General features: G+C 34.9%; 4 protein-coding genes and 1 long non-coding RNA gene across 5 annotated transcripts; 3 read left to right on the forward strand and 2 right to left on the reverse strand.

Annotated features, from left to right (window-relative positions):
* The first annotated feature begins 3,052 nt into the window (after positions 1-3,052).
* Positions 3,053-5,202, forward strand: LOC110857874. The gene is made up of 4 exons (XM_035858213.1): positions 3,053-3,059; positions 3,178-3,219; positions 3,401-3,710; positions 3,779-5,202. Exons 1-4 carry the CDS (start codon positions 3,053-3,055, stop codon positions 4,275-4,277), a joined length of 858 nt encoding a protein of 285 aa, XP_035714106.1. The 3' UTR covers positions 4,278-5,202.
* A 931-nt stretch (positions 5,203-6,133) lies between these two features.
* Positions 6,134-6,833, forward strand: LOC118432913 (procyclic form-specific polypeptide A-beta-like). The gene is made up of 2 exons (XM_022106488.2): positions 6,134-6,540; positions 6,603-6,833. The coding sequence occupies exons 1-2, from the start codon at positions 6,291-6,293 to the stop codon at positions 6,638-6,640; spliced, it is 288 nt and encodes a 95-aa protein (XP_021962180.1). The 5' UTR covers positions 6,134-6,290; the 3' UTR covers positions 6,641-6,833.
* A 567-nt stretch (positions 6,834-7,400) lies between these two features.
* Positions 7,401-8,898, reverse strand: LOC118438335. Its single transcript, XR_004836696.1, has 2 exons — positions 8,543-8,898; positions 7,401-8,010 (listed from the first exon to the last, which is right to left on the reverse strand). It is a non-coding gene; the product is annotated as an uncharacterized LOC118438335 (long non-coding RNA).
* Positions 8,899-12,583: 3,685 nt separating this feature from the next.
* Positions 12,584-14,177, forward strand: LOC118438151. The gene is made up of 3 exons (XM_035857966.1): positions 12,584-12,794; positions 12,876-13,095; positions 13,309-14,177. The coding sequence occupies exons 1-3, from the start codon at positions 12,733-12,735 to the stop codon at positions 13,858-13,860; spliced, it is 834 nt and encodes a 277-aa protein (XP_035713859.1). The 5' UTR covers positions 12,584-12,732; the 3' UTR covers positions 13,861-14,177.
* LOC118438152 lies at positions 14,000-16,044 on the reverse strand. Its single transcript, XM_035857967.1, has 3 exons — positions 15,668-16,044; positions 15,405-15,596; positions 14,000-14,894 (listed from the first exon to the last, which is right to left on the reverse strand). Exons 1-3 carry the CDS (start codon positions 15,818-15,820, stop codon positions 14,457-14,459), a joined length of 783 nt encoding a protein of 260 aa, XP_035713860.1. The 5' UTR covers positions 15,821-16,044; the 3' UTR covers positions 14,000-14,456.
* Between the last annotated feature and the right edge of the window lie 1,651 nt (positions 16,045-17,695).

A 17,695-nucleotide genomic window follows, 5' to 3' on the forward strand; every position in this document is an offset into this window, starting at 1 on the left:
GTCCATGTTGTAAATGCAAAACAAGGGGCAAATTGTTCCAACGACCGAGTGAAATATTAAGTTGATAAAGTGGACATTTCTCGGGGAGAAGTGCAGCTTATTCTTGTCGGAGCTGCACGTGAAAGGGAAATATCCGGTGCCTTGGGCGACCACGGTCGGTAGGATGGTACACTTTCGGAGAAGTTTTAATACTTGGGGGGACACTTGGTCGTCGTCATTCGACACCTGATGGATTGAGTAGTCCATGTTCTCGCGGGAATTTAATTTTGACCTGTGTAAAATGCTGAAGAATTAAGCTGCGATTAGACTTCACGGCTTGGTAACTTGCTCCACAGTTAAACTGCAACTTTGGTGTAAGTTGCTAACGAGTCAAGTACATAGAAATGCACCCTTAATATTTATTGCAGTAAGAATCGATACTCATTGGTTACGTAGGTAGCTTTCACTGGAGATGAGTGCACGTATTCGTCTAAATATCTAATTTTTTATATTTAGTGATGATTGGCTATCTCAAGTAGATCAATGCTAAACTAATTAGTGAAAGTCGTATCAGCAATTCAGAGGGAATTATTGGGGATAAATTTGAGTTCTGGAATGGACAGTCGCTTATGATACTCTGTAGTAATCATCGTACACTACTTACTTTCCGGTGGACATAGTAATTGGCATGATAATTGAAATGAAACCTGCTCGGGATGCTAATAAATTACTTGACCAGAGTCATCACCAACGACATGCAATCAGCAGGAACTTGATATCGGTATTCGACAGCCAAATTATTCCCTGTCATCTATTTATATTATCTAGATGCATATACAGAAGTTATGTATGTGCATACAAATATAAATGTGTAAAGTATATACTTTACACACGTACGCACAATTTCTTCTTTAGTGATGCAAACTTTAGTTTGTTTATTGATTTATTTAAAAAATATGTAGTGTGGGTCATACTTTTACGTAACCAGTGCAAACAAATTCATGAGGTTTAAGGGGTATGCGTAAATCCGATATACTCCTAAATTGTAGATTTCGTCCTTAATGGGAATGGTGTGTTAGGCTGTGTGTTTAGGAATATTTAGTTCTATACGCAACTTTTTGGCACGTGGAAAATAACTGTGGAAAATAACTATGTATCTGACACTAGGCGTTTCAGATTAGTGTTCAACAATTCTGTTGAACTAAAATGTACTTTTTAGTATTCCAAGAAATACAAATATTTTGAGAGAAATATTGTTTGATATAATGTATTACGAAATGATAGAGTTATGTCACTTGGTAAGTTGTACTTAATCCACCGCTTGCACGGAAATTATTTAAAATTACTATTTACGAATATTCGCCGTTTTATTTGAATTGGCAAACACCCACGCAAGACATCCTTTTGTCAAATTTCAGCTAAAACGTACATAAGCAATCAATACTTATATAGTTTTTCTTCCAATCCTAATTTTGCAAAGAGTTAGGAGAGTATATCTCAAAAACCAAAAGAACTTATACAAAAAATACTTAACTCTATCATTTTCACCGAGAAGCGAAATCAATACCACTAGCTTTTACTCGGAAAATAAGGAAGTGTATTTAGAGTTTCTCAATTATTCTAGCAATATTTATATATGTAGTGATAAAATACATAGTACAAACAAATTCAAGTTTAATTGCCTAGTTTAAATCCAAGGCAAAATCCGACTAAACCTGGTGTGCATTTATGTATGCATACATGTATCCGCGTAAGCTTAAGCGTACATAAATATGTATATAAGTATGAGAAACTTTGTACTATCACTTAACTTTCATTCTACCCGCTTGTTCATATTAACACAATTATCATATCATCGATTGGTACATAAACATACAAAAGAAATTTTATAATTTTTTCCCATCGGCTATATGAGATCATATAAATATATGTATACATATTTAAGTATGTCACCATTACTACTTGTTACACACGCGATGTAATTTTCCGAATATATTCGAAATTTAGATTGAAGCCTACAATTGTAGAAACCAAAAATGCCTATGACATTCTCTGAGTACAAGCTTCGTACTTATGCAATAGTGATAATTATCAGGTCAACTCGTATATCATATTCTTCAATTATTTTTTTCCTTACATAAAGTATGTAATTTAATTTCTGGACTTAATTTCCACAAAAAAATTCATGAATGTATTGAACATGATCATACCACATTTCCATAAAACTAGTAAAGCCAAAATTTCTAATCAAACTGTAATATGTATCACCATACATACCTTTGTTCGAATTATGAAATTGGTTATGCAGGCATTTCCTAATTAAATAAATTATTCGCAGATTTTGCTTGATTAGTTAGGAACCTAAAACTAACAATTCTGATTACTTTATTTATTAATGATGAAATCTGACTCGCTTCGGTAGTTCCATATACGGTGGCAGTGATCCATGTAATTTTCTAACTGTGTGATTTATTGTGACTTTTAGAGTCTGATGCTTACTTTCACATATGTAGATATATGCATATTCAATTAAATATGTACACCTACGCAAATAATGCTAGCATTTTCATTTTATAAACCCTATTATGGATTTATGTAAGTAACATAACTTAACTTCATATTAATCTCACTTCTTAGCATTAATTTTTGATAGGTCTGAAACGAACAACGCAATATTCACTTATTATTTAATAAATAATAAGAATATTTCAACGAAAATCTTATCACGCGATTGACGCATAAATCAATCTCACCACCTATTTATTTGTACATTTTCTCTTCATTCGCCAGAAATCCTTACAATGTTCACCACCGAATTTCTACCCATTTTAAAACTGCGACTTATCCCGTGCCAATTTCTGAACTGCATTCCTTTCGCATTCAACCCAACAATACAACGTTTTGTCGCAATAAAATCCAAAAAACATCTTAGTATCTTCCAAATCCAATGCATCTTATCCGTCTTATACGTCTTGCAAATGTGTCTCAACCTTATCCTCTCCGAATTATCGGCGACACAAAGATTTCAGGGTTTATCATTTTTCATGTTGTACTTCTTCTGTACCATTATTCGATGGAATGTAAGCCTTGACAACACAGCTATTCAAGCCCTTAATTCCTTCCTGGAATTTGAGGCTACTCTTACGAACCGTAAAACTCTATTGCACATTTTTTCTAATATTATTACTCTAAATACAGATAGTTATCAGTATATGACGTTTTTAAGTTCTGTCTTTTTGGGTATGTATGTATAATTTTAGTTAAAGTAAATATGTAAATTTCGGGTTTCCCCGTTTTCACGGCCTTTAAAACCGGAATTCTTGTCTCTAATTTTTCTGAGATAATGATTTCTCGGAAATAATTCCCTATTTTATTCTAAGAATTTTACCGTGATTTTGACTATAATGCATCCATTTTTTAGAATTCGCCTCACCACCACTTTCCCTCGGAGTGAAAGGAATCAAGCTATTGATCCGACTTTGTGAAGTGACCACAATTCCGTTAATTCCTGTCTTGCAATTTCTCCTGTTGACATATCTTCCCTGCACGCCACCCTTCATTCTGTCCATGTCATCAAATTGTAAAGCAATAGGATCTGTCACCAGGGTTGGAGTTCATCTCTTCGAAACTTGGATGGGCTGGCATATCATGTATTCTGCGAGCATGTGGATATTTTACGTCCTCTTCGTCGGAATTGTCTGCATTTTGGGATACTTCAAGATATTGGACAGGTACAAGCATAACTACCATATTTCATTTTCTGTAAAATATTTTTCAAATATAAACTGTTTGGTTGTAGACAAATTGCCGCAATTACAAATACCGTTGAGAAAGATAAGTGCATCCATATCTACCGATCCGTCCAAATACTGGAGACTATATTCAACACCTTCCTCCGAATTCGAGTCGTCCCATCCGTAATTCTGGGAACGATCGGGCTGCAAATCATGTCACTTTACGCATGCATAAATCTCCATGAAGAACTCTCAAAGTCTGGACTTGTAATAATAGTCATTATGGGAATGGATGCCATCATATGCAATTTGGTCGTCTTCACTTTGGCATCGCAAGTTCACAATTCGTCACTGAAAATCATGCGAAACTTGGGGAGGAAATCGATGGCACTGTTCGGACAGGGACGATCTATTGCAAAAAGACAACTAAGAGCTTGTGCCATTCTCAGGGTCAAATTTGGATCGAATTTTATCGACCGTGGGACACCACTCGTTGTGGAAACGTTCTGCATAAATCAGACAATGTCACTTACTTTGATTAAATCGGGGAGGAGTATGAATTGAAAACTCGAGGGGATTATTTTATTGAAAAAACGTATGTATGTATCCATGCAATTTGATGTAAAAGATTTAGTCGATCCAGATATTAATATTTAACAAATTGTAGAAGTAGGAACCTATGGAAGTTGAAATCAATGGGTTTGTATATAGCTGTGTTCTGGCTATTGTATACAAGTATTTGCATACATAAATTACATAGGTGTTGTATAATATACGTAGATATAAGCTGTTGCGGATGTACACGTGCTCATGATAATATCTTTGTTCGACCAACTATAATTTATGACATTCTCAACCTTTAAGCTTTATGTAAGTATTATCGTTGATCAGATATCTGTAAATCAGATATCTGTGATAAGTTCCGTTGGCCAAATTATAACGCTTAAGATCTTAATTAATGTATGCCAACATATTTATTTACACAGATAGTTGATGACAAGTTTCATAGGTATTTAATTAATTCGAAACGTAAAGTAAACAAATACATGCGTGGCTCATTGTGAATGAAACAAAATTATTAAAGGTCAATCTTGAGGGATTTATTGCGAGTTCGCATCATTTGAAAATAATTTGGACACTAAATACTAGCCTTGGAGATGGACAAGTTCGTAAATAAATTGTCAAGCCAATTTTTTGCGAACTTGTCAACTTTATTTTTTGTTAACGATGTGAATGATGCAAACTCGTGAATACCCTTATAGACAAGAAATATCTCCAAATAAATAGATTTACGATTAATATTAAGTGTGTATTAGGAAAGATTTTAGTTTAATTACCAAGTTATGGATATTTCAGAATATTCGAAGAAAGTTTTCTGCATGCTAGTGTATCTAGTATATATGTATGCACAAACATAGTATGACAATAAGTATGCTTGCAGGTTGTGATGTAGGTATGTATGTATGTATGTGCATAGGCATACAGACATCTGCATATCCATGTACTACCGTTCGAAGCCTAAGTAAAAGGTGTAATTGTTAGATAAGCATATGTAGAACAGTTTCTAATTTTTAGTCTCACATGTTTGTTTAGGGACACGCTTTGCCAACATTTTATTGTTAGTCTGAATCGTTCCAGACATACATAAATACATACATATGTACACGAGTCAAGTGTTCATAATCAGACGTCGGATATGAATGAATGATAAAACCTCAAAATATGAATGAAAAATGATCGTAAAAATCCCCAAAATATGACCATAAAAATGACTTTATTTTTTTTAAATTTTTGGCTTAATTTTTTGATATATTTTCTTGTAATGCTGATTTTTTATCAAATAAACAAGTTCTGGGGTGATTTAATGCATTCCCAATGAATTAAATCACCGGAGGCGAAAGTGAACGTAAATTTCTGAAAGTTTCTCACAGTGAATCATTGTGAGAAAACTGAATTTTTTGCATTTTCTGTCGATTTGGTTGCCAAATCTAAGAATTTGGCCAAAAATGATAAAATGAACGAAAAACCCCCGAAATATGATCGGGAAAATGAATATGTCCCAAAACCCGAAAATATGACCAATATGAGAAAATATGCTTTGACCTACGTGACCTACTGGTGGCCATAAACATTCTCAGAAAGTTTGGCGACTGTAGGTTAATAAATGGAAGAAATCATTTTTCATTCATATCCGACGTATGTTCATAATTTACTGGCATTCAAGCGTTCTCAGTAAACCGTTAACGCAAAATGAATGCAGATTGACCCGAATATTAACTATTTGCAGAAGGTGCGCTTCATACTGGCAGGGATTCATTGGAAATTCAATGAGAGAAAAGTAGATTAAACAAAAAATCCTATTCTGAAATTTACGGTTAATACAAAACCACATAAGATCATACACACTATGAATAGCTCGTAAAGCTGTTCAAATTGACGTCAAGGACAACCGAAATTCACAGTCACGGGCACAAATTTGACCTCGGAGCGGAGCCATATATAAAGAGATTGTTATCTATCCACCCTTATACACAAGATCTTTTCTAGTTTTCCAAATTGTAACCATAAAATTTCAGAATGAAGTGCTGTTTAAAGCTTGTTGTCGGGATTTTTGCTCTATTTGTTGTCATAGGTGTGGCAAAATGTGCAGATCCGGAACCCGAACCGGAACCAAATCCCGAGCCCGAGCCGGAACCGGAACCGGAACCAAATCCCGAACCTGAACCTGAACCCGAGCCGGAACCTGAACCAACCACTAAGCCAACCACTACAACGACAACTATGAGACCAATCCCAGGATTTTCAACGGTTAGGCCACCATCCTGGGGTAAGTATCCATTTAAAATTAGTTTCAAAAATGAAACTTTCACTAATGATGAATTATTTTAGCTGATAAATTCAACCCAAGTTGGCTCATTGGGGGATGAAGTTCACATCTTATTATCGGATACAGAATTTTGTATAAATACGCAGAGATGTGGGATTCTGATATTGGGATTCTAATTTGTAACACATATGCACATAATTGGAAAATCTGTATTAGAGAGACCTGTGCTAGTATACAATACAATTTCACTAAAATAAATCAATTAACAATTTACAGTTCCAGGATAAAATTTACTTATATATTACAAGACTCAATTTTAATTTGCACCAGAATTTTTTGCAAGTCGTATTATTTTTATACGACTCGTACATATGTGTTTGTATCTGCACCCGGTACATAATAAAATTATATATATATATACGTACATTAAAACTTCTCTACTTTTCATAAAGATCTCGTTTATCTAGATTAAGATGATTTAAAAAAGCTGAATTTTTTGAACAGACATGTTTGATTCAAGAAACCAGTAAGTATACGTATTTTAGCGTAACCGGAAAAAATCACCTCGGAAAATATCTCCCGGAAAGAATCTCCAATGGAAATACTCACCAGTGAACAAAATCACCATCGGACAAAATCCTCAAATTTATAAATTATACCTATAATACAAATAATATAAAGTGGTCAGCTTTGTTGAATTTTGGACACACCCCCTCGCGCTGCGGGGTGTCGTCCGATTGACCCCATTTTAGAACTCGACCGACAACTAAAAATTAGAAGCACAATGGCGAAAACGGGGTTTGATTATGTTGACTCTGTTATGTATATATGATTATACATAAATAAGTGGTACACAGTGAGAAGAGACAGAGGAGAGTATTTATTAGTGGAGAGTTAAAGATGGAGTGATGTACAGATTCATAACTAATTACATATACATATCTACGTAGGCATACATATACCTAACACTACCCTCTCACGAAAAAATTTTTTCTCCTGAAAAATAGTCGGAAAGAGTGTGTAGGTTTGCAAACTAACAATTTCAGTAGTCACAATTTGAATTAGAAATTTTGATGGTTTACATATGAAAAATTCATGGAAAAATGAAAAATGAAATGACTCCGGAAAACAAACATGAACAAAGATTTTGCATGAATAACACTGAACAATTTAATAAATATACACATATCGAATGACGTAGTAGTTATGCAGGGCTGGAACTTGAGAAGATGGTATGGCTCGCAATCGGTGGTAGAATTGTATCGTCTCAGGCGTGGTGGTGGCTGACTCATATAAAACTTGCAGATTAGGACAAAACGATGAACAAAGAGAAATAAATTGTTGTGGTCTTGGTATGTGGTCCATCGGGACATCGGAGGAATACGCGGACTTGTGAGGGTTTTGTGGGGGTGACCCATAACCGGACAACTCGAAGACGCAGGGTTTTGTGTGGGTGACCCATAACCGTGACTAGTTAAAAAAGGGGAACTATGTACAATGTGGATTTCCATACTTGAACACGCAAATAATATGTAGACGTTGCTCATTACAAACATTAATCTCAAGGCGTTATATTTCATTCTCAGCCTGGGAAAGTGGTGACAACGCAGATCGAGCATAAAAGTTCAGCAGAATTTTGAGACAAGGTGAATCAGATTACATTTTTGCAGCAAAATTTGATAAAGAATTGGGACAATTTTCCAGACGAAATGAATAAAAATGAGTTTTTTGCATATATTTTGCAGAAGTTTTGCAAATTTTGAACGAATTTTGATGAAAATTTTTCAGAAATTAAAAGGAATTTTTTACATTTCTTTTACGATTTTTTTACAATTTTTAAGGACAATTTTGCATATATTTTTTTGACGTGTTTAAAACAAATAACGGAATTTTGAATTTAGCATATTTGCTCGAATTATGAAATGTAAATTTTGGACTGGAGATTTGGAAATTTTAAGAATGGGGGAATATTTTCAGGGTGGTTTAGAACCAATTTACAGACCTGATAGCATCCGGGAGGATAATCCAATTTACAGACCAGATGACGAAAATTCACAAAAAAAGTTTCACAGGAAAATCACACAGTTTACGCAAGGTTTTGAGAAGAGAGATTTGGGAAGTTTCCCTATCGGAAGCAAAATGACAAGCTCTAAGGGGCGGTGGTCAAGCTGCTTAGTCGTCGCAGTCGTAGCAAATTTGGTAGGTGATATGTCTTGCGAAGAATTTTGAAAATTTTAAAATCCATTGTGAGTGGGAGGAGCGAAAGAAAGTACTCGACGGTCCACCAATGTTATGTATATATGATTATACATAAATAAGTGGTACACAGTGAGAGGAGACAGAAGAGAGTATTTATTAGTAGAGAGTTAAAGCTGGAGTGATGTACAGATTCATAACTAATTACATATACATATCTACGTAGGCATACATATACCTAACAACTCGTTCTGGAGATATCCTGCTTACAGACGGACGGACAAAACGATCACAAGAAGTAACTGACGCTACTTAATAATGAAGCTTATTTTTAAATATGGTAAACTATGGATAACCTTGTTCCTAGTGAAAATGTTCTCCATGCATTTGAACAACTAGACTTAGGGATTTTTTTCATATCATGTTCTTTTTTTCAAAATATCTAACTTCACAATAATTTTTCGCCTTGTGATATTTTTTGGAGATAACCGAACTCATAGAAATTGGCGAAACTTTATGCTTGAGAACATGGATATATATACAAGTATCCTAATACATAGTTACAAAATTTGTATGCATTTCAGTATTTAGTCTACAGTACTCTATATTTCTATTTTCTTGCAAAAACTAATTTGGCAATGTACGCATATTTATTTATGTATTTAAATATACATGTATGTCTTTCCTTAGGTGTACTTTGGTAATTGTGCAATATGTCGCTATTCCTAGCACACTATACGAGTACACACATGAGTTCATATTTACGTACATTTATGTATACATGTGTATGCATACATATATGTATGAGATTCTCTATTCGCAAACAAATAAAAATAAGAAAATAGAAATATTACATATTTACGATGTGATATAATAATTTAAGTAATATGAACATTACCTACTACCAGCCACTGTCAGTGAAGGTTTCACTGAATTAGATATTCATTAATAAGGGGTCGATTTCGAATATTCGAGAAGCTCCTGTGTAGAAGTCACGCAATTTTGTCAAAAATAGAAATACAAGTTTAGTATTCTAAATTGAACAAATATTCATAGTTTGCTATATGCTCAGTATTGGTAAAGTATCAACCAAATAATTCCAGCTTGATAATTCCAATGATTCCCAAAATCGGAACTGCCAACTGCCCGACTGTATTCTACCGAAGAAACGACAATTCGAGATTTAAAACTTGTATAAAAGATGGAAATGCACACACACCCAGTTGCATATTTCCTACATTTTTGGCATTCCACTTTAACGTTTACTTTTTCTTTTTTATGTCCCCAATTTATATTCAAACAGTAAAAGATGAATCGACCAGAACAACTAAAGAAGATCAGAACCCATCAAATTATACTTTTAGGTCCTTCTTGATTCACAAGGTAATGCATATATCGACACTTCAAATCAAATTTTAATTACATAATTTGTTTGCCTTTAAATTTATACGTATTTTTCGCAGGTGATATCTGCCATTTTGCACACGTCAGGCATATTGGCGTACATTTTGTACCTCTTGTACCTTTTTCGTTTCAACGATTTGACCAAAAACCCTGGTCAGGTTTACGAATCGCTAAGTTTTGTTTACGTAATAATGTTCATCATCCTTCAATACAGATTAGTCTGGTTGCGTTCAGACCAAATTAAATCTGTGATGGAGCTTTCTTTCAATTTCAATATGCAAAGGGCACCGTACACCAAAATGAACGTATTTTGTGGTAAATGCGGATTAATTGTTGTTCTACTGTTCGGTCTTCGATGGATCTTTTCTGACGTCACGGGTGAGATTTACACTATTAAAACGTTTGCTGATGAGATGCTTCTAACCTCTTTGGACGCTGTATTTTATACGCATCCACAAAACCTAACATTTGCTGGTAGTAACATCGGAGAGAAAATGATATATTGTTCCTACACTATTTCACTCTATCATGGCGTGGCTCTTATGGAAACTACGCACGGAATTATAATTGTTGCTACTTTTGCGATCTGGGAGATTGTGTCATTGACGGGTGAAAGGGTTGCTTCGCTGACGAATACTAAGGTGTCAAATTTTTAGCAATAAAAGTCTATTTTAGGAATATAAGTATAATTCACATTTTCTAAACTCATAATTGAGGTCTCTCAGCGTACGCAGCGATTTTAATCAAATTAGTGTCAATCTATCATAAATTTGATCAATATGAAATTTGCTAAAGACTCGATCTACAAATGCCAGCTTGCAGAGATATTTGCATCTGACGAGGAGAAAATACTGAGTAAATATGGAAAGATTCAAATTTATTAATTTTAGGGGGATTTTCTATTCTTCGGATGCAAATATCTCTGCCAAATCTGCGCATTGGCAGATAATGCCGTTTGAAAATTTCGTATTAATTCAATTGACTCTAGTTCAGTAAAAATTTGAGATAATACGCTGGGAGACTTCCATTGTCAGTTCTTGAAATTACCATGACATTGAGGCACAAGTACAATTTTCCTTTTAAAGACCAGTATTTATATACATATATATTTATTTCCTTGTTAGGAAAAAGTGAGAGCAATACTTCAAATGAAAGAAGCCATCAAAACTGTCAACGAGATGGGGTCGAATATAATTCTCCTATTATTTATTGATCTCCTTGGACAAGTTGCATACGAATCGGGAAGAATTCAGAAAATCTCGTGGTTTGAGAGCACGTTACTGATTTCTAAAAGTATCGCTTACGTGATACCCTTCTTATTTGCGGCGGAGGCAAATTATCGAGTAAGACTAATATTAATATTTCATAATTATGGAACAGATTAATAGTTAATTAATTATTCTTAGGTGGTTGCATTAATAAAACGGGTCAAAATATCTCACCTGTTAAAATCTAATGAAAACTCAATATTCGACGATTGGAAGGAGATCAACATATCGGAACTCCAGCTTATCGACATTACCATGAACAACTTTGATGGGGATGAGGGCCTTAGAGGTGGCAAATTTTTTACAATTACGTATTCATTTCTAGGCTCGGTATGTTACAATAAAAGTTAAACTATGTACACAAGTACCTACGTATGAACCTATATTATTTATATTATTTAACTCTATGGTATGAAAAAATTAGATACATCAACAGTAAGCGTCTCTTTTTTTATTGCAGGCTGTCACCATCTGCCTTACGCTAGCGTTGATTATGATACAATTTGTTGCAGCACCAAACACGGCAACAAATTGAAAAAATATGAGTCTTGAATAGAAATGGACATATTCGATAACATCGCGAAATGTATGTCTAATATATGTAAAGGTCACATGTATCATGAGATGGTGCATTTACAATTAGTTGATTTATTCCTGAGATTAGGAGATATTTAATAATTTTAGCTTTGAAATTTTGTCAGTGTAAGAGTTGTATCCAATTTCATTGTCTCAATAGAACTAAAATTGTTGAAATAAGTCCTAATGGGTCCAAAAAGTTCATCTGTGTATTGGAACATACATACATAGGTACTAGATAAATATGTAAATTGCATTCATCCAAGACGTGCATAACATGTACATACAAGGCGTCCAAAAATACTATAGAAATATTTATTTAAAAATTAAAATATGTCTACATATGTATGTATTTATTATAAATCTAGAGTAAAATATATTTATCAAACACCTGCCTACAACTGTATCACTAATATAGTGAATTTTCTATTTGTACACATGTACATATGCATGGAAATCTGTACATATTTCCTTTTGCCAATATCAGCAAGCTTGCACAGCTTTATGGGCAGGAAAAGGGCTTCCAGCCGTGTTGTTGGCCTTATCTTGAACGGCGTCCCTCAAACCCGAGTTGTTTACAGCGTCTTCTTGCTCAGACTCAAAGAACAAAAACTAATCCAAGTCTCAACACTCATCTTTTTGCTAAGGACCAGACCAGACGTCTCGTAAACACTCGTCCATCTCACCATTTTAATTTGTACATTGAATTTTATTCCGTTCTGAAAGTAAAGTACGTCGTGTCACGATAATGGCAACACGAATGTCTCAGAGTGGTGGAATCGAGAAAGAAACTGCATGTACTAAAAACAGGTACGTAAATAATTCCCCAGAGAAATAATTTATTTACAAAATTTTTTTATTTTATTTAAAATTACGCCAATTGATTTTTAGTACCGCGGGAGGAGAGCAGATAAAGCCTCGCATCTTCACAACCAAACGACGAGGCAAGACCTTCCTGTTCATCGACATTGCAAAATTTAATCCCAAAAAGTTCGGAGCATTTGGATCGAAACAGTGGTTCATGTCGTTAGTCAAGCATCTCGACGAGCCAGGAGTCGTTCGGCTGGAAAATGTGAAGTCTTGGTTTCAACAATTCTATGATACCTTTGCGGTAAGAGTTTCGAAGCATAAGGCTAAATTAATTATCTTGGACAAGAAAAATTTGGGGATTCATGACAAGTTCGCGTCGTTAACAACGTCCGCAAAAAACTTAGTTTGCCAGAAGCATTAAAAATATGTTACGAATGCAAATTTCCATGCATTTGAAGGAACATTTACGTATTTGCATTGTATGTACGCTAATTTATTTATTTCGATTTTCTAGAATGCTCAATATGGAGACGAAGAAGGAGTTGATTCGCCATCGTCAGCGTCATCTTCGCCATCATCTTCATCCTCCGGTGATCAAGATGACAACGACAGAACCCCGTCAACAGAATCACATAGCGAAGAAGACAGCGATGTTGACATCGAGACTCGTTCGTCATCATCTCCACAGCTGGAAATACTGGAAACTCCCAAAAAGAACTCGCCCGTTTCCGAAAATAGTGATCAAAAGGAGCCACCCTCAAAACTTGCAAGTGACGATACGCCACCAGTTTCCGAAAATGGTGATCAAGAGGAACCAGTCCCAGAGCGTGCAAGTGATGATACGCCCGGCTTTGGAATATCCAACATTGAAGACGAGGCCGTCTACGAGTTTTTAGCACCATTCCGAAATGACGCCAACGAGGCTCAACAAAACTCCGGGATCAATTTAGATTTGCTGGATCCTGGTCTCATTGACGAAGTACTTTGCGAGCTGGATACCTACTTTTTAGGCATTGACACCGACGAAATCCTTAAAATGGTTGCAGAAACCCCTGCCCCCAAGTAGTAATTGATTGATTGAGTCGGTTGTACATATTTATTTCGCTTTATTTTGAAGCTGGAAAATATATTTTGATATTTATATTATTTATTTGTGTATATTTATATTTATATGGTTGTTGGGAAGAATGTTTTTTACAATAAAGTTGAGTTTGTAAATAGATAATTTAATTTAATTGTTTTAAATAGTTGGTCGAAATTTATTCTTTGCACAATTATTGAGCGCCATAAGTCATGGTAAATTATTAGATAGACGAAACCGCTTTACTAATAAGTACTAATACTCACAATTTTGCATGATTTTATAAAACTAAACATGAAATACTAATACAAATATTTACAGCATCTCACTATCGTTATGAGAATTCTATAGTTTCCCTTACAATTATTAGCTACGTAATAGTACGGTCATCTGTCAAAGTAAAATTATTTCATAATAATGCAAAGTCGTCACCACTCCATTAGTCAAATAATAATCATGAATTATTCCAAGTCATCGCAATTTTTATTAATTGCTTAAAAGGCACAAATTTTGTACGTTTGTATGTGTGTAAAAGTACACAATATTTTAACTTCAGCCAAATTCTTACATTTATTTTGTACTCATTGATACCCCCACCCCCACCCACCGTCCATCACCTTCCACGGTGAAGGACAAGAATGAGTCAAACAGAAATATAGACAGCACAGCAGAATCTTTAACCAATACATGGCACAAAACTTGGCCAAAAGAATGCCCAACTTTGTCAACTTTAGAATTTTCTTGGTTAGAACGGCTTTCTTGTTTGGAAGTACGACCGGTACCAAGGCAACCCCTCTTGTCACACACGGTTGAGGAGGACAGTAACACGTGCAAATTTTTGCGAACCCATCTGTCGTGCCTGGAATTGGAGCCATGTACACCTCTCCGCAAATTCTGCCAGTTCCTCCGGTACACAAGCGACCACAATCTGCTATGCAATCAGGTAACGCGTTCGGGTTCGGGTCAGCAGGGTCGACGACGTGGGGAGGACATTGATCACCAAAAATATTGGTGGGTGGCTGTTTAAATAATGAATAGCTTAGTGAAATTAGTCGCGTATCTGGAAATGAGGCGATTCAATGAGATGTTTTAAATGTAGTAAACTGTGTAATTTTTATAAGTAAACATTTTTGAGCTATTAAACGTCCCTGAATTGATCTATGTAAATTTATAGCAGATTTGTAATCTCAGTTTCATTTCAAATCTATGAGGCAATTCACGCAGCCATTTGCAACTTGTAAAATCCGGAAGTTTTGTAAAATAATTTTAAAAATTTTTACAAAATAAAGAAACGTCATTGATCTGACTATGAGTAAGTTTATAAAAGTTTGTAAGCTAATTTTCCTTAGAAATATTTAAAAGGTTTGAGGGTTTACAGAATTTATAGATTTCACAATGCTACCAGGACCTGCGTGAATTGCCTCTATGTAAAGTTTATAAGTTTACGCAGCTTGCAGAATTTACTGGGTTAAAAAATTCCTCGGAATTGTATCAGTGTTTTTTATGATATTTTAAAACTTTAATCTCACCGCAGAACCGCACGGATAATTGCACTGACAAAGACCAGCCGCTGTGCAGACGCCTTGGTCAGGTTGGGGCACGACCATGAGGTCATAACCGCACGAGTGGTAACAAAATGAATGGAGTTCAAATTGAGCATTGTTACTGTGTTGCTGGATCAGAGGGTCGTTACAGTCTCGAATGAAGGTCTGGCAGTTTACCTGAAAATATGTAAATGAATTTCAATCAATTTTCGATCAGATCTATAAGATTAATTTATTAGCTTCCTTACTTTGTATTTACCAAAAAATTGCAATGTAATGACAATTAAGGTAGTTTTGAACATTGTTGGATTAAATTGCAAGCAGATTTGTACATTCCTGTGGCGAAAAAAATATATAACGAACTTATGCGAATAAATTATGTGCAGTTCTTTAATTCGCATGAAATTCGCATTTTTGCAATGCACATGTTTAATTAAATTGTTACTATAATGCACAAAAATTTCAGTGTAAACTACATAAACTTGAAAAGCTTTGTACAATCAGAACTAGAAATTAACCCAATAAAAGCATATTTTTAGCAGCTCCATAAACCGTATTTTGAATATCTAGATATTATTTCGTTTCTTAATTAAAGTCTAAAATCGAGCACCAAGTTTAGCCTCACACCTCCACTAATTTACTAACTTACAGCACAAGAGGAATCGTAAACTATATACTCAAAAAGTTTGAAATCCTTCCTCTTCAAAATGACTTCATCTCATTGTGCAGAATCATTAGCTGACCGTTATGGAATAACAAACGGTGCACATTGTGCCAAAAGAAATGTGCCAAACTACCCGAAGACGCAATGCAATGGCAACAATTGCCTGTCCCATTACTTACCAGCACCGACAGGATGAAATGCCTGTGCGTTGGAGAGATTAGATAAAAAACCCTTAATTGTATCCCATTTATTTCTATACATTCCACCACCTTTGAAATTTCACAGCCGGGCACCGCATCTACATACATATCTACACGTACATAATTAGTTGATATGGTTACTACTACCAATTCGTTCATTCAATTCTTTCTTTACAAAAGAAATCGTAATCCGTCAGGTGCAATGAGATGAAAAAATAAACCATGTTTATTCACCCTCAAGCTACCCCTCATCTCAACGGGAGGGCAATGAATAATGAGGTGATAAGTTGGACTTGGACGCTAAATTTATAAATATTCGCTTTTTTAAGCATTTTCACACAGTGATTTTATTAATATGACGTGAAGAAGCGAAGGAATATTTACAGGTTTAATATTTTAATTCGCCATATCGCATATGTAAATAATTAAAACTTATTCCTCGCTGGTGAGGTAAGGCGACTTACATACTTGGGAATATATTGTGAGACAATTCAATGCATTGGGGGTTGAATTGTGTATGCAAATTAGTTCATTACACCCACCAAAATCAAGGGGATTAGAAGGTTAGGTTAAACTTGAATGACTTTTACTTAAGTTCACATGGCAATATTTCGAATTTACTGAATTCACGATTCATACGCATGCTAAAGCATGTGTCCATAACATGTGCATATTTATGTACTTATATAATTCTGCTTCAGATGACACTTATAAGATCTAGACATGTCATACAAAAGTCAAGTTCACCAGAGTGTTTTAAGTATTTGTGGGTTTGGCACATATACATAATACGTTTTATTTACGTGAATAGTATTTTTTGTCCATGAAAGTGCATATTGGACTAACACTTCATTAATTGATTAACCGGAATGTCGTAAAACGACAGATAGCCAAATGTATACGATTTTAGGGAAAATTAGAATTAAAGAAGTACTTTATTCAGTAGTTCTATTATTTTGACTATCTGCATACCCTGCATACTGTATTTACCCTACAATCAATTACAACATATCTGCATACACAGAAATATGCACACACATATCCATGTACACAGATCACTATATATGTACAAATACATATGTACATGTAAAGGGTGTTAATAAAGTCCGATCCCATGAATTTTTTGGAGCGCGGTTGTTACAAATTCAGCTGGAACTTTTGAACCAGTGAAGTTATTTATTTCAAATTTTTACCATGGGAGGAACAACTAAACGTGTAAGTCATGAGCATCTTAGAGTTAAGATACAAACATTGCATCAGCAGGGGTTTAAACCTGCAGAAATTGTGCAAAAATTGGGCTGCAGCCGCAGAACTGTTTGTAAATGGAAGAACAAAAATTTTGTCCACGACAAAAAGCGACCCGGGCGACCCAGAAAGGTGTCACCTACCACAAAGAGAATGATTAAAAACAG

This window comes from Folsomia candida, unplaced genomic scaffold, assembly GCF_002217175.1.
Source record: "Folsomia candida strain VU population unplaced genomic scaffold, ASM221717v1 Fcan01_Sc019, whole genome shotgun sequence".
Lineage (NCBI taxonomy): Eukaryota > Metazoa > Arthropoda > Collembola > Entomobryomorpha > Isotomidae > Folsomia > Folsomia candida.